The sequence below is a fragment of the Mytilus californianus genome, unplaced genomic scaffold (genome assembly GCF_021869535.1).
Source record: "Mytilus californianus isolate M0D057914Y unplaced genomic scaffold, xbMytCali1.0.p SCAF_4, whole genome shotgun sequence".
Lineage (NCBI taxonomy): Eukaryota > Metazoa > Mollusca > Bivalvia > Mytilida > Mytilidae > Mytilus > Mytilus californianus.
The window spans coordinates 124,501,175-124,529,021 of record NW_026262690.1 but is presented as its reverse complement, the minus strand read 5'-3'; the positions used below and the strand labels follow the sequence as shown (position 1 = coordinate 124,529,021).

The 27,847-nt window shown below is 32.1% G+C and overlaps 1 protein-coding gene across 1 annotated transcript; it reads right to left on the bottom strand.

The window, feature by feature from the left end:
• Positions 1 to 193: 193 nt before the first annotated feature.
• On the bottom strand, positions 194 to 21,164 carry LOC127739334 (kanadaptin-like). Its single transcript, XM_052251011.1, has 12 exons — positions 20,462 to 21,164; positions 17,983 to 18,160; positions 16,506 to 16,625; positions 13,609 to 13,672; positions 11,568 to 11,710; positions 7,188 to 7,348; positions 6,577 to 6,646; positions 4,892 to 5,081; positions 3,586 to 3,685; positions 1,959 to 2,366; positions 1,444 to 1,507; positions 194 to 282 (listed from the first exon to the last, which is right to left on the bottom strand). Exons 1-12 carry the CDS (start codon positions 21,122 to 21,124, stop codon positions 233 to 235), a joined length of 2,211 nt encoding a protein of 736 aa, XP_052106971.1. The 5' UTR covers positions 21,125 to 21,164; the 3' UTR covers positions 194 to 232.
• Positions 21,165 to 27,847: the final 6,683 nt, after the last annotated feature.

The window sequence follows — 27,847 nt, the reverse complement described above, 5'->3', positions numbered from 1 at the left end:
AAGACATTAATCAAATTTTTCTGATATGTCTTTAAAAAGCTATATAATTTTACATAACACAAAAAGTATGCAATTCTATGTAATCTGTATATCTATTGCAATGATGTGGCTGAAATAAAGCCAGCTTGTACTAAAATCTTGAGCAAATAAAAGGCTCCACCATAACATTTCTTAAGCAATATAATAAATCATATATTTTACAAAAATATTTATTAATTATTAATAACAAATGTCAGTAACCCAACTTTGCATTTAAGCTTGTTTTTCCGTCTCCTGATTGATCTGAAAAAGAAATAATTGTAAATTTTAAGAATCCTGTTCATCATGTCCCAAATAAATATAATTCATTGGTATCTACAGTTCAGAATAGTCACAGAAAATATAGTAACAAAATCAATCTCTTTTAGGAAACCTAAGAAACAAACATTTTAAACCACTTTCATTTTTATAGAAGTACTTTTATCTCTATTTTACGAATTTTTCCTTTGATCTTGCTGACTGATAATTTCCTTTCTCAGGGGAGTCGAGTGATATGAAAACCGAGTTGATCGAGTGATATGAAAACGGAGTCGAGTGATATGAAAATTACTGCTAGAAACTAAGGGAACACGTGCCATTGTCAATAAAAAATTAACAACGTCTTCATAGGTAAAATAGCGATAAACAGATTATCATTGGTCATCACAACTCAATTGCTTTTCTCGCTTTCGCCATACCGGCTCAAGCGAGAAAATCGATCTCGTTGAGATAACCAACGATAATCTATCAGTACATGTTGTAAGGAATCCACTCTGTTATTACTATAAAGTTAAATTTTTGTGAGTGGTCAATTTTTCATTAATCTTTTGAATTAACAGTTAGAAAAAATATCATCTCTTGTAAAATTGATCTCAAAGGCAGTAAAGAGTCAGCAATAAGAAAAACACCACAATTAAACTTATACCAACATGTTGTGCCTTTGAAACAGCAAAATTTAATCTCTGTGAAAAATTAACCAATTTATAGAATTTGCCTTAAAAAAATATCGATGTAATCAATTGTATGGATCTAATTTTACATAATACAATGTATAAAAAAGACACCGATTCAACAATCATAAGAAGAGTGTCTAAAGGGGGTTCTTATTCAATACAATTTTTGTCAGTTTCTGAAAATTGATTTTAAGGAATGCATCTAATTTTTGATGCTAGTGTTTTCTGCATTGAATCTATTTAAGAAATAGTTCTTCCATGACATGATCTACATGTATGCTCATTTTAACATAGGTATTAGTATATTCAACATATCTTTTATACCAAGTGTAAGCAGGCGTTTAAAATAAAGATTAATCTCTTTCCAAAACAGTAATTTTTTTTATGAAAAATTTACCAAAGAAAGTAAAATGGGTTTCATCAAAATAATTGAGAATAGACAGCCAAAATAACAGTACAATAAAACATTTACCTGATGGAGGCACCCACACAGCATAATCTGGGTCTGTAGAATTATAGTCACCAGTTATCTTCCCCTGTTAATAAAAAAATTAAACATTATTTCTCTAACTAATATTAAAGAACTATTGTAGCTTTCCTAATTTGTAAACATTTAATGCACATGATATGATGTTTGTTCATTTGTGAAACCTCTAAAACAAAGCGTAGTTGGATGATTGAAATATTGTTCATTTTAAAGATATAACTTATTTACTTTTACCCGTTTGGTATAATTTACTTCAGAAAAAAACTGAGCTTGCAAACTATCCAAACTTTTGTTGACTATGCTAATGTAGAAAAGCTATAAACAAACCATAGCCACCAGGTCACTAAAATGACTTTTTTTATACATTATTCTCTGTATAGAAAGTGATGGGATAAGGATTAATATGTTTTTATAATCGTGACAGTTTGAAATAATTGCTAGTATAACACATATTGACTACTGAATATAATTTATCTTCATTTATGAGATTAGCAACTTACTTCAGTATTTATGGGCTGCTGTTTTGGGTATTTTTTCTTCTGTTTATCTTTGGTCTGTTTCTGTTTAGATTGCAATGCATTCATGTCATTATCTCCCATGTTTGTAAATTTTGGATTATCTCCCCCTGAAGATGGATCTTTTAACCTTGATGCGACCTCTTCTCTAGATTCCTGTGAAATTTCCATTGCTTCCTGTTCCCTATCATTTTGTTTTATTTTATTGTCTTTTTGAAAAGAATTATGTGATTTATCCTTAGTAGTTTTGGTGTCGTCTGTATCTTCTTGAAGTCTTGATGTAGGATCTTCATGAGGGACTATAGCACTTGGTTCAACATCTTCATCTTCTTCTTCTTCCTCAACAAAATCTTTTTCCCCTGTTTCCTTGATTTCTTTTACTGGTCTTGATGGCTGTAATATATAAAATGACAAGAACATAACTTCAAGTTGAAATAAGAAAAAGATAACACCATTAATGGATTAAAACTTTAGACCCGACCAGAAACGAGAGTTGAACTAAGGTGCATGAGAAGGTAAGCAGTCCTTCTCCACCAGTGGCACCTTTTATGATGCTCATGGCAGGTAAACTAGTAGTTTTTCGCATTTAGCATTTTGAGGGACATTTTTGCTTTTTATTTTTGCTTTGGCGTTGCAGGTTTCTCTGCGAGTTTATTTGTCCCATCGATATCTCTTTCATCTCTTTTTTTCATTTTTTTTTTCTTTTCAAATGAACAAATTATTTATGTTCATCCTCAATACACTCCTTTTATTATCAAAGATACAATTTACAGACTGATGCATTGATCTAATAATCTATTATTTAGGGGCAATATTTATTTTCAGTCTCAACCAGAACCTGAATAACAATATCAGTTTATAGTGCAGGTTGTTTTTACATGGAATAATTTCAAATCTTAGATACAAGATTTTTTTTTATTAGTTGTTATTGGCTTTGAATTAGCTCTCCGTAAGCGTGAGTACTCTCAGATGTGTACTTTGTGTCTTTTTTGTTGTTAGGAATGTAAAAACACCCTGCTACGTCCGGTCTGTGTTTTTCTTAGATGCTTTTCTGTATCGATCGATTTCAACTGTTGGGCTGTAACACCACTGTCCCAGGTATGGGGAGGGTTGAGCGCTCACAAACATGTTTAACCCTGACACATTGTTTATGTGCCTGTCCCAAGTCAGGAGTCTGTAGTTTAGTTGTTGTCATTGGTTCATGTCTGTCATATTTGTTTTTCCTAAATTGTTTTGTTATAAATTAGGCCATTAGTTTTCTCAGTTGAATTATTTCATATTTTTCATGTTGGGGCCTTTTATAGCCGACTATACGGTATAGGTTTTTCTCATTGTTGACGGCTGTGCGGTTGCCCATAATTGCTTACATCCACTTCATTCAAACTTTGGTGAATAGTTGTCTCATTGGCAAAAGGGAAAAAAATGCTGCTTGGTAACTTTTTGTGTGTGAACAAAACATTGATTGCAATGTCTCATACATGAGCAAATTATAAACAAAAAGTTTGCATTTTACTCATAATGCATTGGCTTTATGTCATGCCAACAACATTCTGAATCTGTTTAACTTCATACTACTGTCTTCTTAAGTTTGTACCACAAAATCAATACTTACAACCAATGGTCTCTTCTGCGTTTTATGTGACTTGATTTTACCAATAACTGGAAGTTTAATCTGTACTCCAGGTACTAGTGCTTTAGGTACAATCTGAGGACTGAAAAAAACCCACAAAATATCAAACTGTTTTCCTAATCCCGGAAAAAAAATTTGCATGTATAATGCAGCTTGAAATAATTATAAACGCTCTATATATATTTTTTTTTATTTTGTTGTTTTTATACTTGTTATATAGTCTTTTTTTCAAATTCATTTCAATGATATTTAACTTTACTGATTAAGATGCCCAGATAATAATACTAGTGTATCTTTCTATGAGCAAATACCAAATTCTGCCACAGACCAGTAGATACATGTAGACTGCATTGTTAGTTTTACAAATGAACAGAGCATCACTCAAACTGTTAAGTGCCAATCTGCCTAAGAATCAGGCAGTAATGAAAACATGACAAACAAAAACCCACTCAAGTTGACATTAATTTATGTTCAAAATATAAAATGGTGAACGAACATAACATTCGTTTCCTTTTCCTGTTATGATAATTCAAGATATAATTTGGTTGAAATGCACTAGAAATTAACAATTAAGTGGAGCTAACTTAGTAACTTGCTATCATTCTAACCAAAAGCTATCTAGAGATTTCTCGAATTACCAGATAAGCAGAAATGAAAGATCTACCATTTCTAACTCAGGATGAGGGTAACTTCAAAATAGAATGGTGAGGTCATTGGGTTCTTTTTCTGCCATGTTTTGATTTTTTTTTAAAATTGCCTGATTCTTACAAAACTTACCTAAACTGTAGTGGTCAATAGACTCAAAAACTTAACATAGTGTTGTTAAACTGTAGTGGTCAAAAGGAGGTCTAATTATCAATGACATGAATTGACTTTTTCACGATAGTTGCTTTCAGAACTAAAATTTAAAATGGATAATCTTGATACAACAACAACAAGCCTTAAAATGTATTGTACTGTGAATTCAGAAATTAAAGCATGCTCTTATTATTGCGAATAACTGATTAAGGTAAAAATACAAGATCTAATTAATGCTACTGCAAACATTGTTTTATGAAAATCACTTCTGAAATTATGAAAGTAAGTATTGATTTTTGCAAACATTTATGAATGCAAGTAATTATTATTGAAAACCTGATACTGATTCATTTTTGGCATTAATAAAAACATTGCAATCATTTCTGAATTTACAGTATTGCATCAATTGAATGCAAAACAAACGTGAATGAAGTTCGTCATTTTACATGTCGATAAATCATTCACAAATTTGATGATCATGTGACCATACCTTTTTAGTTCTGGTAATGATGCAGGTTTAGCAATATTGACAAGTTTTCTGATTTTCATTTCTTCCTGTTTAAGTTCCATCAATTGTCTTTTCAATGCCATTTTAGTTTTTGTATCCATTACTCCAGACTTAATTGCCATCATGTATGCATCTAGTGCATCAAGGTCATCATTGTCCATGGCTGCTGCATCTAAATATAGAATCTCGCATTACAATATATAAACTTAATAAATAAAGAACTAATATAATCAGGTAAATGTGAGAAAATCATACCTCTTTAAATGAGTATTGTTGTTGCAAATTTCAAGTCTTTCTATTAAAAACTCCCAAAATCATTTAGATTCAAAAAAATAAATAAAAGATCAAAATGGCATGCAATATGTAAGAAAGAGTCTGTAAAATTGTCGTTATCCAATTAATGATTGACAGGGAGCTGCAGATCCAAGATGTCACGTCCTTTTGCAGATATGGTCAAGTCCTTGTTTTGGTAGGGGAAATCCTAAAAAAATTTTCAGATAATACATGTAATGTAAAACTGGATTATCATAATGATCAAAGGTGGACATGGTAATGTTAATAATAATGAAAAGGACTACTATCAATTTGTACCCTTCCGGAGCATCTGAATTTACCCCAGGTGTTTTGTTGGGTTGGTCAGTGTTCTCCCCAGGGCCTTAAAGCACTGTGGTACCCTGGTGCTATATTTTCTACCATGGTGCTATCTTGGATGATTTTGTAATAGAATGTATAGGGCCATGGTGCTATATTTTTTGGCAAACCAGTGTAATGTTAATTTCCACGGTGCTATTTGAAAATTCTTGGGAGAACACTGTTGGTGTTGCTCAATCTTTACTTATTTGTGTAATGTTTTGTTATTGTTGATCGTCGTTTCATCGTTTTTATTTTTGACCGTGGTGTTGTCTGATTTTATTGGAACTATGAAATTAGGTTACCCTCTAAACACCTTCCCTCTTTTTTTAAGAAGATATTACGTTTAAATCGTAATTTTGAATTTGAAATATTTTACCATAATTGACAAATACTAAATTCTGAAGAGGGCTGTTCAAAAATTTATCATGGTGGGGATATAGGAGGCAGTCAAATTAATAAATTGTTAGTGATTATTTTCTTAGAATTTTCTACGCATTATAAATAAACCGAAAATTCTATTTTATGGTTGGTTGGGGACTTAAAAATGTGATTCCCATGACCACAGGTGTTTAATTTTGGAATACCCCTGACCATACTGTGTGATCAAGGTGCTGTGTTGTTAATGACTTTCAGTATTGTACATCTACATTACATATACAAAACAGACAGTGATTTTCAGTATTGTACATCTACATTACATATACAAAACAGACAGGTTTTTTTCAAAAACATTACAACAAAAAGAGTGAACATTTTTCCAGAGATTCTAAAATGTAATAAAAAAAACATAAAATCTACCAACAGGAACTCCATTCAGGATTTCAAGAAAATAAAGGTTTTTCTTTATATGGGTTGTGAGTTTTTATTAAAGGTTGTAGGTCCATTTGATTTATGCAAAAGACTCCCACATCAATGTTAATGGAAGAGTTCAAAATAAATAAAAAAATCAGAAGCTCAAATTGACAAAATTACAGGGTAAATATTGAAAATGAAACAACAAATTCAAATTGGATACAATACTTTATTAATGTTACCTGATTTTGCTTTTTCTAGCTTTGCTTCAATTTCTTGTATTTCTTTAGCGATTGCATCATGCTTTTCCACCTAAAGAATATAATATAAAATAACCTTATTCAAATTCAATATGATGAATAGACAAAAAAATTAAAAATAATAAAGAGAAGAACAGAAAACCACTCAGCTTCAGGCTATAAGTCTTATTGCTTCTTTTTTTTATATTTTGAATCATTTATTCAGGCAAAATGGTCAGTGTGCATTTATCTCAAAAGGACCAATTTGAAATTAACACAATCTGATTAAAACACAGATCCAGTGTCCAAGCTTTACTTACAAGGATCTGATAACACTCCACTCTACTTTCTGTTTTAAAGACCTTTCGATATCCTCTGGTTTTGTTGGATTAAAACTCACCATCAAAAATTTGAAGGCTGAAATTTCATTGGCTGATGTAGTATTTACCAGAACAGAAAGTAAACCGGAGTGTTGTCAGATCCATGTAAGCAAAGCTTGAACACAGGAAATGTATTTTAATCAGATTGAAATTAACACTCCCTTTTTTTTATATCTGAAAACATTTACAGTAAAAAACTATTTATAATTGAAGGTAAGGGCAGGAACTACTAACCAAACTTTTATATGTTTCTGTTTTTTGTTCTACTTTTCCTGCTTTTTTCATTCTCTGTTTTCTTTTCTTCTCTATATCTCCTGTTCTGTCTAGGTACAAGTCTTCATCACTATCATAGAAATCATCATCTTCCCAATTCTTCTTTTTTCTCTTCCTGCTTTCTATTAAGAACAATGGATGCATATACTCTTTAAATTATTGATTTGAATTTCATGAACAAACAAATGCAAGTCGTGAGATCTGATTTACTTAACAATAGGGTTAACTTAAGTGTATACAGTACAAATTTCGTGAAAGGCTTCCCAAACTCCGAACACCAAGTTTTTTCTTGGTGTGACACCAGGAAACTCCGACATCCCTCCCTAAATTCTCGGAGAAATTTGGGAGTATTCCCTCCGACTTCCGCGTAAAATCGCTACCTTTTGTTTATTGTATTAGCGACATCCGGTGTGACGCGGTGTCACACCAGGTAATTAATTGCCCTAATCCTTCTGATCTATACCGGCACATGACAGTCAAGGTATGTGAGATTACTTATGTAATTAAACAATTGTATTTCCTGTCTATTGATAATCAGGTTATATTTCTGATTGCTTGAAACAAATAAAAGATTTAAAAGCAAACGTTGTTGTTAATTCTTTCAATTACACTGTACATTTAAAAATAGTTTTATTAAAAAAAACTATATTTGAGTTTTACCTCGTTTTTTTTCTGGTCAGTAAATTAATATTTAATTTACAAAAGAGATATACTTGTGTAAAAATAAACGGAGACTTACGCTGAATAAATGTGGGCAGTTTAAAGGAAAATTACATGTCTCAAAGTTTTGTATACAAGTAAAAAAGAAAATATTATTCACTATTCGTTATGCTAATAAGTCCACGCCATTGTCATTTTACGATTACATAATTGCTTGAAACAAATTAAAGATTTAAAAGCAGAATGTTGTTGTTAATTCTTTCAATTGCATAAAAGTTTTATAACAAAAACTATACTTGATTTTGACCTTGTTTAAGTTCATCGGTAAATTATTTTATTTACGAAAAGAGACATACTTGCGTAAAAATAAACGGAAACTAACGCTGAATATAAAAGTGAGCAGTTTAAAGAAAATTACGTGTCTCAAAATTTGTATATGCAAGTAAAAAAGAAAATATTATTCACCATTTGTTATGCTTAATAAGTCTACGGCATTTTCTCTTTACGATTTGTTGGCATTACTTTAGGATAAATAATTACATTTCGGCTACAACAGGAATACTTCTATAGCTGCATCAACTCGTCGTTGCATAATATTCATTTACGCACAATGAATGTAAACTTGTGTGTTGTATAAATGTGATAGCCTGTTATTTTATGTATTTTGTATATTTTTATTTACTTGCACGATATGTGAGGTAAGCTAAGTGTATTTGTATTCTTGTTTCGCTTAGCTTTAGTTTTTAATATTTGCTTTGCTATATTGTTACTTTTTGTGCTTATTTGCTTTTTGATTTAACCAAGCACGCAGCTTACGTTTTTGTGTAGTTTATGTTACCAACACAAGTAATATTTATAATAGACATTGGTATGAGACAGCATATGAGAACATGTACTATTATATCTAAGTCTAATTGGTATAACTGTAATTGAGACAAGTAATGGCAATTGTATCCACAGTATATATTTTTGTGACTAGATACATAAGTATGCAGCTAAATAAGTTTGCATGATAATTAATTACGAACATTAGTTTTAATTATTACTTAGTAAACAGATTTATCTATCTGTAACTTATAAGTACATTTATATTTTACAGGGCTGTATTTACATATTCATATAGTAACTTCGTTTTCGTCTGAGAAATAAAAGTTACAGAACCCTAGATTGAAGTTAGTTATTTATCACTAAAAGCCTGAGGAAAACAGGCTTTTACATAAAGGACAGTGATTTTAAAAATTTTTAAAAGAAATTAATTGCCGTGGGAAGACGATACACATCTCAGTGATCAACAGTCTGTGGTTGAACTTTGAACTTGACTTCGCTCACAATATTGAATGCTAAAAATAGTGACATCAATTTTGTCCACGAGATTTTTATTTGGCGGGAAATATTATCACGTAACAGTAAACTCAGGTGACCTTTCTGGATGACCGTGGGAAAATTCATTCGGGGCTTAAATTTGCTTTGGAATGATTGACATTTGTATGCCTTAAGATTGAGGCTCTAGAAGGTCCTTTTACAATTGATTAACCGGAATCTAAAATATAATCCTTTTCTGAATAAACGAACACCAGCCTTTTAATTTTACGTTTCTCAGTCAACACAGGTCATAAACCTGGACATTATTTATACGTCCATGGTCAACAATATACATAAATGGTAGATGAAAACAGGATGCATGTCGTTCAGTTCCTGTTGGGCTTTGGTAGAGATCCTCTGTGAAAATGTGTAGATCGTAAAAATCCGATCCACTTTTTTTTCACATATTTCTTTCTTGTAGAACACGATATAATTTCATTTAAATATTCTATAGTATTAATTGTTGAAATACTTCTTTTTTTTATTTCGCCAAGGACTTTTAACGAGCAGTAAAATACGGATTGCGCCCATCCAATTTTATTTTAAATAATAAAGGATCAATAACAGATCATAACAGAGATAAACAACACATGATTTTTTTTCTTCATATAATTAAATTAGGTTGTGATTATTGTGTTGTGTCTGGGCGTGGAATGTCTCTCAGTGTTGTGTTTTTATGAATATAGGGCACATTGCATACAAAACGTTTTCCCTTCGTTCAACAGAGTTGTCACTTTACAGTTTCTTTTCTGAGTTCAAATATTTCAAGTCGGTAATCTACCGAGGTAGTGAAACATAATATTTTACATTGCAAAATAAATTGAAAGTAACAGAGTTCACTTGTTGATCCGATAAATTAACTCTTGGGTTTAGATTGGACAAATTACTGTAAAAACATCATTTTGTTTTAAGCCAGTTGATATTTATATATTGAACAATTAATGAACCGGATATTGCTCACTGAGTAGGTCATAAAAGATTCTAATTGTAGTAAAATCGTCTTTGTTGAAAAAACAAAAAAATATGACCTGACCGGACTATAATAAAAATACAAAATAAGTGTTTTATTCGTATTTTTATACGTTTGTACGTTTTATTTCAAATGACAATGACATGGGGCAAATACATACAAGAATAATTATCTTATTTTGAATGAAAATGTCACATTTTTATCTGTCAAAGAAAGGAAATTTTAATACCGTGTTTTAAAGCACACAGGTGCAATCAAGATCGATTAAATGTACAAAGGTAATAAATCTGGCTAATCCGATTATGTTGTCACGCGTCATTCATTTTCAGTACATCCGATGGGCAATAAACCAATTAACAGCCACGCGGTGTTGGGAGAGAATCTTTGGAGGAAATTGGGAGTATAATCCGTGATTCGCGGTGTGACACCACTACACTCTGAAATCCGTGATTAGAGTTCGCGATTACAAACTCTCTGTGCGTACTGTATCAATTTGACTGGTCACTAGTGATACATGTAGTCTAGTTTTCTTCTGTCAGATGTTTTCATATGTCATGTATGTACCAAATTAGATGGTAAAAATACATAAACTATCAAATTTTAATTACATTGCTGAATTTCAATTACAAAGTATTCTTACTGATTATGGCATTTGATAACTCAGGGCTCTTTTCATGAAAATCTTAGGACTAAATTGATTGTATGTTACACTAAAACATTCATAACTTGTAAATTTTTCCTTCTTGACATATTTTTTTATGAACAGACCCATTGGTACTGATGGAAAATCTGTAATGGTCACTAGTGTAATTAATCTGAAACTTGACAGCCCTCAATTAGATCCACAGCTTGACATATAATAAATTCAGAAATTATTGCGATATTTTTATTAATGCGAATAATGCGACTGGTTGATTATCGCAATAATTAGAACCCACATTATGATATTTGATACATATATCTGTATGCAGCTTTTCCAGACATCGCAATAATTAATCTCGCATTTTTGTTCATAATAATAAGTGCACGCAATAATTTCTGAATTTACAGTATAGCATGGTCACTTATCTATCAAAAACAATATATGTTGACCTCTGCATTATTTTTTCTTCTTGTCATATTTTTTTATGAACAGACCCATTGGTGCTGATAGCAGATCTCTAATGGTCCCTAGTGTTATAATTATGCAACTTAACAAGGCTCATTTAGATTCAGAGCTTGATATAAATAGTATGGAACTTGTCTATCATGAACAATATATTTTGACCTCAACATTATTTTTTTCTTCCAGAATGCGGCTGAATTATTTCCTAGATGAAGTTAACCCCCTATTTTTTAGTTATATTTACCATGCGTAGATGCTCGTAACAAGTTCATTCTATCCAATATCCTACATCCTTCTAAAGCACATTGTAGTACTGCTTCCTTCTTCTTACCAGAGACAATAGCCTCAGCAATTACTGGTTCCCCGTTCGGTCCATCTACTGGTAACCTATGATAAAATAATATAACTAATGAATAATAAGGGCTATTCCAGAAAAATAATTGAAGGGTTGGAAGGCACTTAAATTATTTTTGTATTGGTTGGGGCAGGTCACAAATTTTAAATTGTGTGGTTATGTATGTGAAGTAAAATGCAATTGTATTAGTGATGGCCACCCCCACCCTAATTTTTTTTTCTGGACTAAGTAAATAAAGTCATATTCATTTTGATGCCATTTAATAGGTTAAATAACCAAGGAATCTCAATTGCAGCATTCCAAGAAAATTTACATAGATCTGACAAAACTACGTTCTACTTTAAAAAAAAAATACAGCAATAAAAGCAATTACCAGACGATTTGTTCTTCTACAAAACATAATATCCTTCAGAAAACACTTCAATTCAAAAGTTGCTGCTTTCAAACTATCCATCTCTTCTCAAGGTCACTAAACATTTCAATTACTTTCAGGAGATTGTTAACATGTTCTCATCTTTATTGAAAATGCATAAAATATTTTTAATCAGAAATGAGGCAATAAGCAATCAAGCATTCCATCCCATATACATTATTCCTTAATTTATCAAGGGTTAAGAAATCCACTAGCCCGACGCCCGGGACTAGAGCACTTACACCTCGGGCAATCAAAACTTGTAACCAAATATGCCAGACGGACTAGCAACAAAAAAATTCTTGGCATTTCCAAAATACAAAGTGGAAAATCCCTTCATCTCTATTCTATCTTAGCCAATCAAATTCAATTACGTCATACGGGATTCCAAGAATTCGAACTGATTTTGTATGTTTTAAAAAATAGAACAAATGACTCTGGGTGGACCGGTATCATGTATTGATTGCAATTCCTGTACTATCATTATCGATTTTTTTCGTACTTATCATTAGCGTATTATACATTGTTCAAGCCGAGACTTTCAATTAACGGTACTGGGTGTTTTGATGCATTGATTGATGTGAACTGTTACTTGTTAGAATGATTTAGCCTTTCAGAAATACACATTAACATAAAATTCTAAATTAATGATCAATTACAAAAAAGTCAACAAAAAAATTGAAATGAAAATTCGACGGAACTACGTTGTTGAAACTGATACACGTGTGAGCATTTTGTGCAGGTCGAGATTTAATTTTGCATCCGAATTCTTCAAAAATGAGAACATTATCATAGATACCTTTATCTAAACGTTCATTTCAAGTATTTTCAAGAAGAAATAATGTGGAAAGAATTCATAAACTAAATAGACAAATTTGACAGCGTGCACAGAGTTTTGTGTCCATCTTTGGTCTGTGTTTTACCATTGACAAGTCAACATCCGGTAATAGGAAAAATGCTTTTTGCAAAAAAGAAAGTACAGTTCTGACAGCGTGATGTTGCATTAATAAAGAGTTAAGCCGATTTTAGTTCACTAATTTTTAACATAAAGTCATTACGTATGTGGACTATAAATTTAACAGTTTACATCAGAAAATCAAAATTATATCAAAAGTCTTCTGAAGTTTAATATCGCTTTAATGTCAATTATTCAGACATTGTGATGATGCCAACATTTTAACAATGATTGCCTTTGTGACTAAGTCTTACAGGATTGAAATTTGAATCAGAAGAAAACATCCAGCTGACTCGAACATTTGTTGGAAGTACGGGCTATTGGGTTTGATTTGCTGGGCTGGCAGTTCTATCAACAGGACTAGTAAATCCTGCTACCAATAATCCTGGGCTAGTGAGCTGTAACAAATTTTTTAACCCCTGTTTTTTTATTTAAAAAATTCTTTGTCATGGATGATAGAATTTTACCAGTTTTTCATTTTTCTTATTTACCCCAACATGTACCTTCAATAAGGCAGCAAACAAACAAAATTAAACAGGAAAATAACACATATGTTTACTTACTCTACTGCACATTTGTATTTCCCACTTCCTCCATCTGTTACAATATATTCTGGTTCTTCATAACCTACAAATATAATATACTTTATTATACTTGATGCAAATTTCTTATATCATCCATTCATTTCATTGGACTTGGGCATTTGTTCATTTTCACTAACCTTTCATAAGCCCGCCCACCCATAGCAACATGTGATAATATTAGCAATGGGTGTTAATGCCTAAAGTTAACACCCGCTGAGCCCGAAGTTTGCCGATCCGGAACAATAAACACCCGCTCCGGCCGAGGTTTACTATTCTTATTTCTACAACATTTCCGTCGTTTTGTAGTTGTTATTTGTAAACTATCTTAATTTAGGACTTTATTTTTTTACAATTGTCCTTCTAATAACATAGTGCACACTTAAATCATAAGGTATTCAGTATAATAAAAAACATACTGCCCTTGGATGAAGGTGTTAGGGTGATTAACACAATCGGTGATAAAATTATCACCCGCGACTTTAATAGTCTTGGGTGATAATTTTTTCCCTCTTGTTAATCTACCCTAACATCTTGATCCAAGGGCAGTACAGTACACACAGAGAGGATGTAATCTCATACTCCCAACACTGATTCTGGTGTAACACAGTGTCATACTGTGAAACACAGATTTCTCTCCCAAAAAACACCAAGTAATTACTCCCATCTGGGAGGGTTTTATGACCTGCTGATTGCAGGTAAGAGTAATAAAAATCAACAAAGCACGACTGCATGGTCTGACAGTGACATAATTACAGGTCAACTATTCTCTCACTTCTTCCTATTTCAATCATTTCCTATTTAGTTTTATTTCTGAAAGCACTAAAAAAGGTTAACGAAATTATTTTTAAAATTTTTATACAAATATGTATTTTTAGATTGGAAAATTATTTACATTCTTTCATAATCTCATAATCAAGAATGGCAACTTGATATTTACAATAAGTTGTATTTATAGTCAGTTTAAACATATAGATATTAGTATATACATGGTTTAAAAAATAATAGTAATGATACAAAAAAAAATAATGAATTAAATAAAATAATGTAGATAAATTACATATATATATTATATTTATATAATCTTCCTTTATTTCTTATCATTTAAATTTAGAAAAAAACGATTGAATAAATTCAATTAAAATATATGTCTTTATTTTCTATTAATAATACTCCACTTACAGGTGATGTTTTGTTTGTTTTTGTATGTTTCTTAGGTATGAAAAACCAACACTGTCAGAACAAATGCTGAATTTAATTTTAATAAATAAAGTTGTACAGGATTCTTTAATAAAATCAGATTATAATATGTCTCTGATTAAATTTAACAAATCTCACACTTTTCATCATTTTTGTGACTGTCATTTAATGACAGGAAACACAAGAAATGTTTATTGTAGTCATCAACTACTGGCACACTTCAAAGGTAATCATAGCAATAAAAATCATGTTGTTGGGAGAAACCACACCAAGGTAATAAACAATTAAGGAGTTTTAGGGAGGAATTACTCCAAGTTTCTCCCAATTTCCTCCCAAGATTTGGAGAGAGTTGCTGGAGTTTCTTGGTGTGACACCAAGTTTTTACACAGTGTAGGGAGTATGAGATTACATACTCTCTGTGTGTACTGTATGTATATAATGTTTACAATCAATAATTTATCAATGAAAGGCTTATTTATATTTTGTAACAGAAACTCTGTGTTTCAAACAGTCAGTGTTCTCCCCAGGGCCTTTTAGCGTAATGGTAATAATATTTGTAAAAGGAAAACCTTTTCTTGTAAGAAGATCATTGTTTGAAAGCCTGCACAATGCAATGATCTTTCTTCAAACTGCATACATCTTATTTTTCATGAAATGCAAATTGTAAATAAGTTCTTCATATTAAGAATTTATTATGTACATACAGAACAAACAAGATTATTCATGTAAATAAATGGAGAATGTGTTCATGGGACACAGATGATGCCCCTGCTTGCATTAAGGTTATAAAGGGACATAACTCAAGAACGGTAAAAGTGCCGCAACACAAATTCGAAATTGATCTGTGTTTTGTGGTAATAAGTATTGTGTAAAAGTTAGAGAACGGAAACTAATTTTGGGATGTACGGACAGACAAGAGTAACACTTAATACCCCCTCCGGCCCAGCAGGCGCATAAAAATCACTGTTGAGGTGATTTTTTGCAATAAATCCTTCTTATTTGGGGTAATTCTGAAATATCTGTGTATAATGTAAACCCAGAACTTATGTGTAAGTATGATATCATAAACAATTTTAGGTCATGCTGCATTCAAATACTGTGAACAGAATATTTAGAGTGATTTCTACTTAATGTGATACTAATTCTGTAATATCTTTAAAATTAGTAAATTCAATTTCAACATTTCAAAAAGTTCTTAATTTACAACAATCATCAGAGGTTTTATGACAAAGTTCTAAATCAGTTTCACCTCTTATCAAATCTGCTCACCATGATTTTACTCAACACCATCAAGAGGGATTTTAAACTGAATAAACTGTTGAAACAAAGATTGTCTCGCAAATATGTAATTTTGATTACTAAAATGTTGAAATCAAAATGGCAATACTTTAACATGTAAACTATGCAAAACATTCAAAGTCAATGAACCATGACTGAAGGTACAAGGCATAATAATCTCTGTGGGAATGACTTGTGCCAATGCTAATACAACAGCATACCAAGTATTATTGACTACAATTAGTGTTTCCCCTGAAATTGACCTAATCACATATTATCATATATATACCAAATTGTTGGAGCTGCCACAGTGGGAAAAAGTATGCCTATAGCTGGCTAAGTTTTGCCTCCATAACTTCATCAAAGAGAACAAAACCCTGAGTCTGTAGTGTGAACCTTACCCTCTCTTTCATAAAATCCTTTCAGAGCCTTCTTAGGATCATCAATATAAAGTTCTTCATTTTCTAACTTGATTTCTTCAGAGGGTGTATTTGTACTGTCATCTTCAATAGCATCATCAGCTGTAAACATACCATAATAAATATAATGTAAATTCACAAATTAATATGCGCATTATTCATACGTTTTTTTTACAACTGGAATTATTGTCATGATTGTAAGCTTAATTTGGTTAATTCCAGTTTGTGCATTGCGACAATATACATGATATATGGACACTTAAGATTAAAAAGACCATTTTACTTCAAAGAAAACTTGACCATTGGCTCTAACCTTTTCTAAAACAATCAAAATCAGGCAATAAAAGACTAGAATCAAAAGTGCTGATACCTGAAATTTGATATAGTTTTTCTTCATGTTTCACTTAAAGGGGCATTAGCTACGAGATTTAAAAAAAAATCAAAATATAATTTGTTTTGTTCAATCATTAATGAAAGTGAAATAGTGAAATAATAATTCACTTTTAGCAGCCAGTTTGGTTCAATGTTGTCAAATAAGGCTAAGAAACATCCCTGATGAATTATTCACTTGCAAGTGAATAATTCCACCTAATTGAATCCCTATTCATGTGACCTTCAATTAAACCCCTTAGCTATAGATGGATTATGCATGAATTAAGCGTTTTCAGTTATTAAAAGGAAAAGAATATCAACATTGAAAGTGAAACAAGGGTAAACCATTTGATTGACTGATTCAATCCACAAAAACTCATTCTTATACAGGTAAAAATGGTGATTAACATATATTTTTATCCTATTATATGAAATCAAACAGACCATAGAAAAATCCAATTGCACGAGTTCGCGATCTATCTATATCTATATTTATGTTTATATCAGGTTATATGACCGTCGGCAGTCTTCGGAGGTCACCTTGGTGGTTAATTAGATGGCGCACAGACTAAAATACACACAAAATGCTGATACATATTATCGAGCCCATGCATTGTAAATTGTTTATTTTAGACTTTTTATAATTTGGATATACGTTTTAGTATGTTATAAATCAAATATGAGAATTTGACTCAAATCCGTGAACATGAATTTGACAGCTAATGCACCTTTAACAAATAAGCAATTAGATTTATGTACACGTACTAAGTACACCTTCTAATGAAAACCTAAATCTGATTAAAAAAATCCAGATCCTATATCCACACTTACAAGGATCTGACAAGACTCCTGTTTTATTTTCTGTACTGGTAATTACATTATATTTCATCTGCCAATTAAATTTCTACATGTATCTCCAAATTTTTTAAGGTGTGTATCATTAAGACAAAACCAGAGGATCAGAAAAGATCCTTAAACCAGGAAGTATAACTGAGTATTTAAAGATATTTAAGCAAAGCGTGGACACAGGATCTGTTTTTTTATCAGATTATAAAAACTTCTAAATGTAGACTTTTTAAAAATTTACCCATTCCCCAAGAACAACCACCATCATCTTCTTTCTTCCTGATTGCATCTAACTTTTTTTCTTGTGCTGCCATGTCTGCATGTCTTAAAACTTCAGCTTCTTTCGTTTGTTTTTCTCGTTGTTCTTTAAGTGCAGTGACTGACATTTCTGACTCTTCTTCTTGGTCTTCACCTGGTCCCTAAAATATTTCCATTTGTAAATTTTGATGGTTATGATAAAATATTCAAAACCTTGAGCTTTACATAATGAAAATAAAATGCTCCGCTGGGCACAGCTTGATACAACCGCAGAGGTCGAACCCTGAACAGTTGGGGCAAGTATGGACACAACATTCAAGCTTGACACAGCACTGAATTTGGATTGTAATTAAATATTTGACACAGCATAGGTTTCTGACACAGAATGAATGTGGTCTGAGAACTTAAATTTTTTTAAATTTACCTATTCAAACCATATCATTGTTATTTGCTTTTATATATAAATCAGATATTTTTTGAACCCCCTTATGATTCATCACCCCAAACTCAATCCCAGCCTTCCCTTTGTGGTATGGTACCTTGTAGTACAATTTCAGAGAGATCCATACACTTGAACACAAGTTTTTGTCTGGAAACTAGAAAAATGCTTGTTTTTTGGCCCCAAATTCCTTAACGTTTAGGGCAATTAACCCCAAACTCAAACACAGCTTTCCCTTTGTGATATGGAACCTTGTAGTACAATTTCAGAAAGATCCATACACTTACACACAAGTTATTGTCCTGAAACTAGAAAAATGCTTGTTTTTTTGCCCCTTTTTTGCCCCCAATTCCTAAAATTTTGAGGCAATTACCCCCAAAATCAATCCCAGCCTTCCCTTTGTCGTATGGTACCTTGCAGTACAATTTCAGAGAGATCCATACACTTGAACACAAGTTATTGTCTGGAAACTAGAAAAATGCTTATTTTTGGCCCCTTATTCCTAAACGTTTTGGGCAATTACCCCCAAACTCAATTCCAGCTTTCCCTTTGTGATATGGAACCTTGTAGTACAATTTCAGAAAGATCCATACACTTACACACGAGTTATTGTCATGAAACTAGAAAAATGCTTGTTTTTTGCCCCTTTTTTGGCCCCTAATTCCAAAAATTCTGAGGCAATTACCCCCAAAATCAATCCCAGCATTCCCTTTGTGATATGGAACCTTGTGGTACAATGTCAGAGAGATCCATACACTAACACACAAGTTATGTCTGGAAGTTACAAAAATGCTTATTTTTGGCCCCTAATTCCTTAACTGTTGGTACCATATAACCCCCAAAATCAATCCCAACCTTCCTTTTGTGGTATTGAACCTTATGGTAAAATTTCATAGAGATCCATTCACTTAAACTAAAGTTAGAGTGCGAAAACCAATGTGTCTTCGGACAACGACGACTACGACGACGCCAACGTCATACCAATATACGACTGCAAAATTTTTTATAATTACTTAATTGGACTGTTACAACTGGAAATCAAAAATGAGGGGCAGTTGAGAACTAAACTTTAAAACAAACTAGAGCCTGAATTGTTCACCATGATTTTTTTTGAAGATCTTGCATCAGTGATCCTACTTGCTGTTTACAGTTTATCTATTATTGCTTTCAAATTTATTGGCAAAAACATGATTAAGTAGAAATATGTCAATTAAAGGGCAATAAGTACATTTGTACTTTAGCAATTATCAAATGGCTATTTTAATGTAGCCAGTTTTTATTGGTTGAGGAATCTCAATACAAGGAGAAAACCACCTGTTTTGAAGAGCATAGAAGAAAGACATAAACACTTCGGAGTTGATAACAAAGTTTGCAAAGAACAGAATATCCATTTCCCTATGCATCATAAAGGGTTTACTAAATTACTGAAATATTGAATCTCACATGGCACCCTGAAAGTTCAATAAGGTTGGCCAGTAAACACTGCTCAGGAAAATACTCTATTAACCAGAATGACCAGTGCATTACATAATGTAAAATTTTATCAATTTAAATACATGGGTTTGCAATCTTTGACAACTTTATTGCCGGTAGAACATGTGCATAAAAAGGTAAATAAATTTTGATTTCACTTGGGTTACATGTACATATAAAAATAAGAAGATGTGGTATAATTGCCAATGAAACAAGTCTCCAAATGACATAGAAGTTAACAACTATAGGTCACCGTATATGTTTATCACATTTAGCTTAAGACAACTATGTGATCAAGTACATCATTTAATTTCACTTCTCTTAGATTTTATGGTTATTAAAAGCAATTAATCAAAATGGAAGTCAATTTCCATTTAAAATATATACAAGAAGTTTTCAAATACTTTAAACAGCGAAAAGATAATCTTGATGATGACAGGGCTCATCTTATGAAAATGTAACAAGGATGTGACAGCAGACACATGTTTGATATGGCGTGTCTAAGACGTGTGTATGACCCTGTTGGAGATCAAGTTATGTATATAATTACCTGTAAAATATAAAGCCGTGAGCTGCCTCCAAATTTCAGTACATGACCAACATGTACACGATAGTATCTGTTTGCGTATACTCTATTTTTATTTATCCATGTTCCATGAGTACTGTCAAGATCATACAGATACCAACCAATGTTCTGCTTTTCTGATTTTATTTTTGAAAATTGAAGAACTGCATGGTGTCTTGACAATGAAGGGTGTTCCATTGTAACATCACAACTTTGCAATCTGCCAAAAACATAAAACGATTTGCTTAAATCTAATTTGTCAATAATGACACCATTTTTCAAAACTTCAAGACTGTACTTGTCGTTACTTATTCCTCCCCAAGACGGTTCCTTGTAAGGAATAGGTGTCGATGTCTCTTTCAATTTTTCCGCTGGGGATAATAGGTTCAGTTTGCTTGTGATAGTTTCTTTGTCATTTGTTTTATCTATTGCTTCTCTATTGGGTTCTTCGCTAGTGGCGGGTTTTTCATTCTGTTTAGATGTTACTATGCCAGGGACTTTGAATGTGTGTATTTCTGCCATTTCGACAGGGACAGGGTTATTGTCTGGCTGTTTTCCATCGCAAGAAGATTCAAACTGTGTACCATGTTCACCATTAGGAGTCTTAAACATTTCATCTACGTTGCCTGTATTCTTTTCTTCTGCCATGTTTCTTTGAATTATCTCCCTTTTGAGTTTCAAGTCCCTTGTTTACTTAGATAAAAACTTCCGTGTTCATCATTTGGCATTTTGTACGTATCTAAAATATCAAAATTGGCAAAAAAATGTAAATGGAATCATTGTTAAGTATCAATATAACAAAAATTTGTAACATACAAATATTTTGTTTATGTTATAAGCGGCAAAGAAATGGTGCGTTCTCTAAATCTTTTTGAGACACTTTCCATTTTACACATTAAAACGTTTAACACGTATAAAATAACTTTTGGAATAATAAGATTGCCCAAAGTCAAATGCATTTATACATTTAAAACTAGCATAGAGTTGCATGAATAACAGTCTGAGTGTTTGATTTGACTTTGGGAAATGGTGCACTGGTAAATATGTAAACATCAAAATGAGAATTCGCAAATAAAAGTGTTCTCATTATATCCATGATCATCCATGAGACATAAATTGTTCGTAACCACTAACCAAAGTATGGTAGCCTTTCGAAAATACGACTTCTATAAACATCATCATTAAATCAACTATTGGTTCAAAATAGCTCTGCAGTGTCGCATTAACTATGAGATATATGAAAATGGAAAATTCACAATGGGAATATATAGCTGTATCTGCGATATCCTTTATTTCAAGTGATATTGATAGATAAATGCAATCAGCACAGTCATCAAAATTTGCACACTTTTAGTAACATGACTTCGTCTAGAGTGTAAAACAACACTAGAATTCTATATTGTTGCAGCATATATGAAAATGGAAAGCTTGCAATGGGAATATTTAAGACATTTCTTTTATCGATTTCTAGGTCAAGTTATAAACTGCGGAGACATGGCTGTATCAGCAGTGTCATTTCTTTCAAGTACAATGGATATATACAATCAATAAAGTCACAAACTTTGATATACTCAAGACATCATATTACGAGTACTAGTTGCAGAACATGAATTAAGCGATAGCTGAATAATTGTTACTTCTTTCAAGTCGTCTTTAGAGACGTGCCGTCTATACGAAGTCTGCAACCACACAAATAAAGGCTCATGTTGGAAAGAAGAGGAACACAGTTCAGTCCAATAAATAAATAACGTCTGTCTGTTAAAAAAAATATATCGGTCTGATTCCTTGTCCGACTTTGTCTAAACTTTTTGTCCTTTTTTTTTGTTTTGTTTTATCAGCTCTATAATTTTTCAATAAGTTTTTGGATTTTCAAATATTTTGTCCTTGAGCATCCCTAGAGAGACAATTCTTGTCAAAATGCACAACTGGTGCAGTAAAGTACTTTTTGTTATGAGTTGGAGGTTTAATTGCAAAGTGAGAACTGTCCCTTCTCAATATATACTCTTGCCACTCTTTTTATTGTAAACAAAGATGGACAATTTTTTTTTAAATATACCTACAGTTTAAAAATGGGGAATATTTGTATAACGAGTTGATGGTAAAATGTTTAACACTTTTGCATGTATTAAAGGAGATGGACTCCGATTGTTTACACACACAAAAAAACAGCACAAAAGATTCTAGGCGCATAGTTTGATTCGCCAGACGCGCATTTCGTCTATACAACACTTATCAGTAGCGTCAAAATTCCAAATAGTCGTTTTAATCGCTGATATTCTATTTGTTATTATTCGGGTTTCCTGCAATATTTAACGAATTCAGCAATATAATGTTGTGTGTAAGGACGCTTGCGTAAATTGAAATTAGAGAAGAGTGAAGAATGATCTGTTTGAATTTTAAAAGAATACAAAACAGTTCTTTGATTGTCCAGTATTAGATTTACTATTTAGTCAGTGTTGTTGGTGTATATGTTAGATTTCCTTATGAATTTAAGAATAATAGAGTAAACGATTGTTACTTTAGTAAGCACTTTTTATAATGTGATTTGGTGCCATTAGTGAACAAAATCTAATTATCCTTCCTGAACACCCATGTTCAATCCATCTGTTTTAGTGGGGTGCATGTCAACTGGTCATTGAATACTTTTCGATTTAGTGTTTTGTAGGCTGTTGTTTGACTTGTAGTTTTCGGCAATGGTGTTGTTTAGGGGGGGGGGGGTCCATTTGTCGTGTATATCAGACAGATATCTATCTATATAAAAAGAAAATGTGGTATGATTGCCAATGAGACAACTCTCCACAAGAGACCAAATGACACAGAAATTAACAACTAGCATATTTGGAACTGTAATAGTAGATGTACATAGACCAGTCTAATTTGTATAAAATAATCCACATTTTAAACCCATTTTGATATGGTATCTCTGTTTTCCTTTCATATTCTTGTCTGACATAATTTTAAAGTAATGTTTGAAGTTTATAAATAGAAAGCTAACTGCATTTCGGCCTTTAATAAAAGAAGTGTTATTCACAAGGTTTAACGTTTTTTTTTCGTACCAAGTATTGATGACGTACTTGTCTGAAACAAGGTAACGTGTGCAAGGCATTTATAGAAATACCATTGAGTCGTCAATAATCGATACGGAACCTTTCCCCACAATCAAAGAAAGATAAATTGAATCCAAACAGCCATATTATTACTGAATAAGAGGAGAAGTTTGATTAAAACGACACCAGATGTCCATTTCAACAATTAATTTTATAAAGTGTTTATTTCATTTAGCGTTTTCTTTTTTGGTGATAAAGTAATGGTATAACAAGGACAAACATGGGTTTAAAAACAAACAGAAAAGCACAAATCCAAAATGAGTTAGACAAGTAGGTTCGATAGCCGAGAGTAAGCATTCCTCTCTCTCTCTCTCTCTCTTTCTCTCTTATGTAACTTACTTGATCAATTCGTCAGACATTCTAATACAAGATAATATTGTATAAACTATATCAGACAGAAAAATTTTGAATAGCAAAAACAATTAGCAAAACAAGATCTACAACTAAGTCATTTTGCCGTAATCGTCAGTTGACTCCTTATAGGAGTTATTGTCCTTTAATGATGGTTTTTTTATCATTTTTTGTGTTATTTCCCTTCATTTTCAAACTATGTAATATATATATAGCACGCCTTTTACGAATTAACGTATGATTTGTAATATTAATGGGCACATATCAAAAATTAATTCGATCTATGAATTTGACTGTCCCTCTGGTATCTTTCGTCCCTCTTTTAAACTGCTGACCAATAAAACTTTATTGTGCTTTTCATGAATTAAATATGTCAATCAAATATCTCTCATTTTCAATAAATTAACACATGCAGCAGATGTCAGTAGGATTTGCATTTCAGATACATGTACATTTAAATCAATTGTTGGATTTACATATAAGTTTACAGATTAGTGAATAGTTTTTTTTCAGCCCAAATATTCTTGAGAGGGGATGCGAAATTTAATTCGATGTTCAAATCTCGAGTAGGATGTTTACTTTCAAAAGACCTAACCGTTCTGATAAGAAGGAAACATTTTAAAAACCAATTATGAACGTATATACTACTCTTCCATTAACAACAACTGGAAAATGATCAGTTAATTGATTGATTGTTAATTGGGTAAGGTCCAGGGACAAATATTTGAAGCGTGCTCAATTTACGGTGACAAATTTGCCTTGTGTAAAATGGCGAAAATGACAAAACATCCAGTGACATATATATGTCTAGTATATTAATTCCGACACCACAAAAACAGGTATCCAACCAAAATGACAGTAGGAAAAAATAAGGTCATTTTATAAATTTTTATTTTATTCTTTCGTCATTTACTAGTCCAAGGAGGCGGAGCCAGACAGTGTATTAACTACTTCTGAGATGGAAGTTAGAGCACTGGTTTAAGCTCCATCCATTCTTTGTTATTCCTAAGAGAAGTGGTCAACGGCGGGATTCGAAAACGCTCTAACTAAAAACCTTTCAGTTAATCTTCTAAAAATAACAGAAGTTATAAATCACTCGAAGAACAAAGGAAAGATTACCATTCATGTTACATGACAAATAGAGAGGAAGTTTAAATAGCAAAAACTGCTCATAAGGCAAGATCTACAAATAATCGTTAAAATCGTTACAGAACATGTGCAAGAATATGTCACATTTCCAAGCGAGATAACCCAATCTGTTTAAATTGGACAGTAGATAATTAACGATAACTCTTAACTCCTTCCAATAGACGTCGTTGCATTTACTAATCTTGTTAAATACAACAGAGACATGTCTCTGATAAAAATTAATTCGCGTCTGCACGGGAGTTATAAATTACGATACTTGAGTTAGTGGTCTTTCAAAGGGCTATGATATTGAGATCAAAACCGCTACGAGATTATAAATCAATGTACGAAGGGGAAATTATTTTGAAAAATTAGGGAAAAAATCCATAGTTTTTGTTAATTGATCTTGAATGACATTTTTTAACAAACACTCATAAAACGTATCTCATGAGTTTTGATGTTCATATATCTTTTAAAATACCATCTAGGAGGTTATATGACATCCTTGTTACCAAGAAATTTAATATTTTCATTAGCACTGACGACGAAATTGGTACCGAACCGTAGATTACGCATTTTAATCACTATTAGTAATGAAATTATATGGCATAATACCAGCTGTGTTTTTATAATCATATAAACACCAGCAAACAAAAGTTTGTCCAGCTTTCTAACAATGGGCTATATATATTCATTCATTTCAGTACAATCATTCATTTATGCCGTGGACAAATAAGTTTGCTTTAAAATGATGGTATATATGTCTTTGAAGAAATAACTTATAAGCTAGATGTTTTTAATTTTTTAAATGTTTTATGTAAAAACGGCTTAACATATCTAAATCATCTTTAGTTAGGTAAGGCGTAAGCAGACAAAAAGGTTCAATAAATCAAATTTAGACAATTGGTGAAAATTAAAGATACAAATTCTAAGACTAAATAATTGAAGAATAAGTCATTCAACAGTTAAAATATATTTTTATTGGTATTGATAAGTAGAGCTCTCTCTCTGATTGATAAGTGAAGATTTATCAATTGCAACAACTAAAGACATCATCATTAAGTGAGTTAGGTCGCAAGCGCTTTTATAGTGGGTCTCCCTTTTTATGTGTGTTTAGGAGTTATACTTATTTGAAAGTTTTCTTTCATATTTCAACTTATTTTCACTTATCTATAATTTTGTAACTGCTATCAGTGCGATTTAATACTAACAGTATTCATATCTGATGTCCCTCTGTCCTTATTTTTAACAGTGCAAGAAAGGCAAAAAATTTGCCTGAATTAAGTCATGGATAAAAATTCACAGGACAATAAGGGACGACATCAAAAGTTCAATGTAGGATAAACAAACTTAATTCACATGGTTTTTTCACTGACCCCAACCCCCTCTTAACTTAATTTGGGAAAAATCAAGTTGATTGACCAATACAGATATATGTAAAATCGATGTCAAATAAACAAAACTTGCAGCACTTTTTACCCCACCCCCAAATATTTGAATTAAGTTTTTTTTTTATCTTACATTGAACTTTTGATGTCGTCCCTAAATCAAAGCTCATTTATACGATTCATAGTTTGTCTTTGATAAATAAATCGCCTTTAAAAAAAGCATTTTACATTGTTCATGAACAATAGATTATAAAAAATTTGGAACAATTTTTCTTGTTTGAGATTTTTTTTCCACACAGCAAGAAAGAACGAAAACTTACGCCGGAAGATGGACAGACGGACGCCGGACATTTGTATACCATAATACGTCCCGTCAAAATTTTGACGGGCGTATAAAAAGAAGATGTGGTATGATTGCCAATGAGACAACTCTTCACAAGAGATGACACAAAAATTAACAGCTATAGGTCACCGTACGGCCTTCAACAATGAGCAAAGCCCATACCGCATAGTCAGCTATGAAAGGTCCCGAAATGACAAATGTTAAAACAATTCAAACGAGAAAACTAAAGGCCTAATTTATGTACAAAAAAATGAACGAAAAACAAATATGTAACACACCAACAAGCGACAACCACTGAATTACAGGCCCCTGACTTTGGACAGGGACATACATACAGAATGTGGCTAGGTTAAACATGTTAACGAGATCCCAACCCTCCCCTAACCTGGAACAGTGGTGTAACAGTACAACATAAGAACGAACTATAAAAATCAGTTGAAAAAGGTTTAGCTCATCAGATGGATACAAATAAAAATACATCTAACAAAAACACAGGGTGGAAGTGGCCGTACTTGTATATTCTAACAACATAAGGAAACTAAGTACAGATCTTAGAGTACTCGCAGTTACTGACAGGTAGTTAAAAGCCACTAACAACCTATTAAAACAAGAGTGCACACGCTGAAATGTCTCGCCTTCTTTACTAATCATTGATATTATGTTGATAGTCCTAAATATAAAGCTTTATTACAACTATCACATAAACTTAACATTAACCAAGAAAACTAAACATTGACCAATGAACCATGAAAATCAGGTCAAGGTCAGATGAACCATGCCAGGCAGACATGTACAGCTAACAATTCTTCCATACAACAAATATAGTTGACCTATTGCTTATAGTTTAAGAAAAACAGACCAAAACACAAAAACTTAACACTGAGCAATGAACTGTGAAAATGAGGTCAAGGTCAAATAAAAGCTGCGCGACTGACATATAGATCATAAAATATTTCCATACACCAAATATAGTTGACCTATTGCATATAGTATTAGAAAAGAAGACCAAAACTCAAAATTTTAACCTTGACCACTGAACCATGAAAATGAGGTC

Coding starts and splice junctions, on each gene's coding strand:
- LOC127739334 (XM_052251011.1), bottom strand. CDS start 21,124: ATGGCAGAAGAAAAGAATACAGGCAACGTAGATGAAATGTTTAAGACT. Junction 3,686..4,891: donor TCATTACCAGAACTAAAAAG/GTATGGTCACAT, acceptor GGTTTTTTTCAG/TCCTCAGATTGTACCTAAAG. Junction 283..1,443: donor TGTGTGGGTGCCTCCATCAG/GTAAATGTTTTA, acceptor TTTCTTTTTCAG/ATCAATCAGGAGACGGAAAA.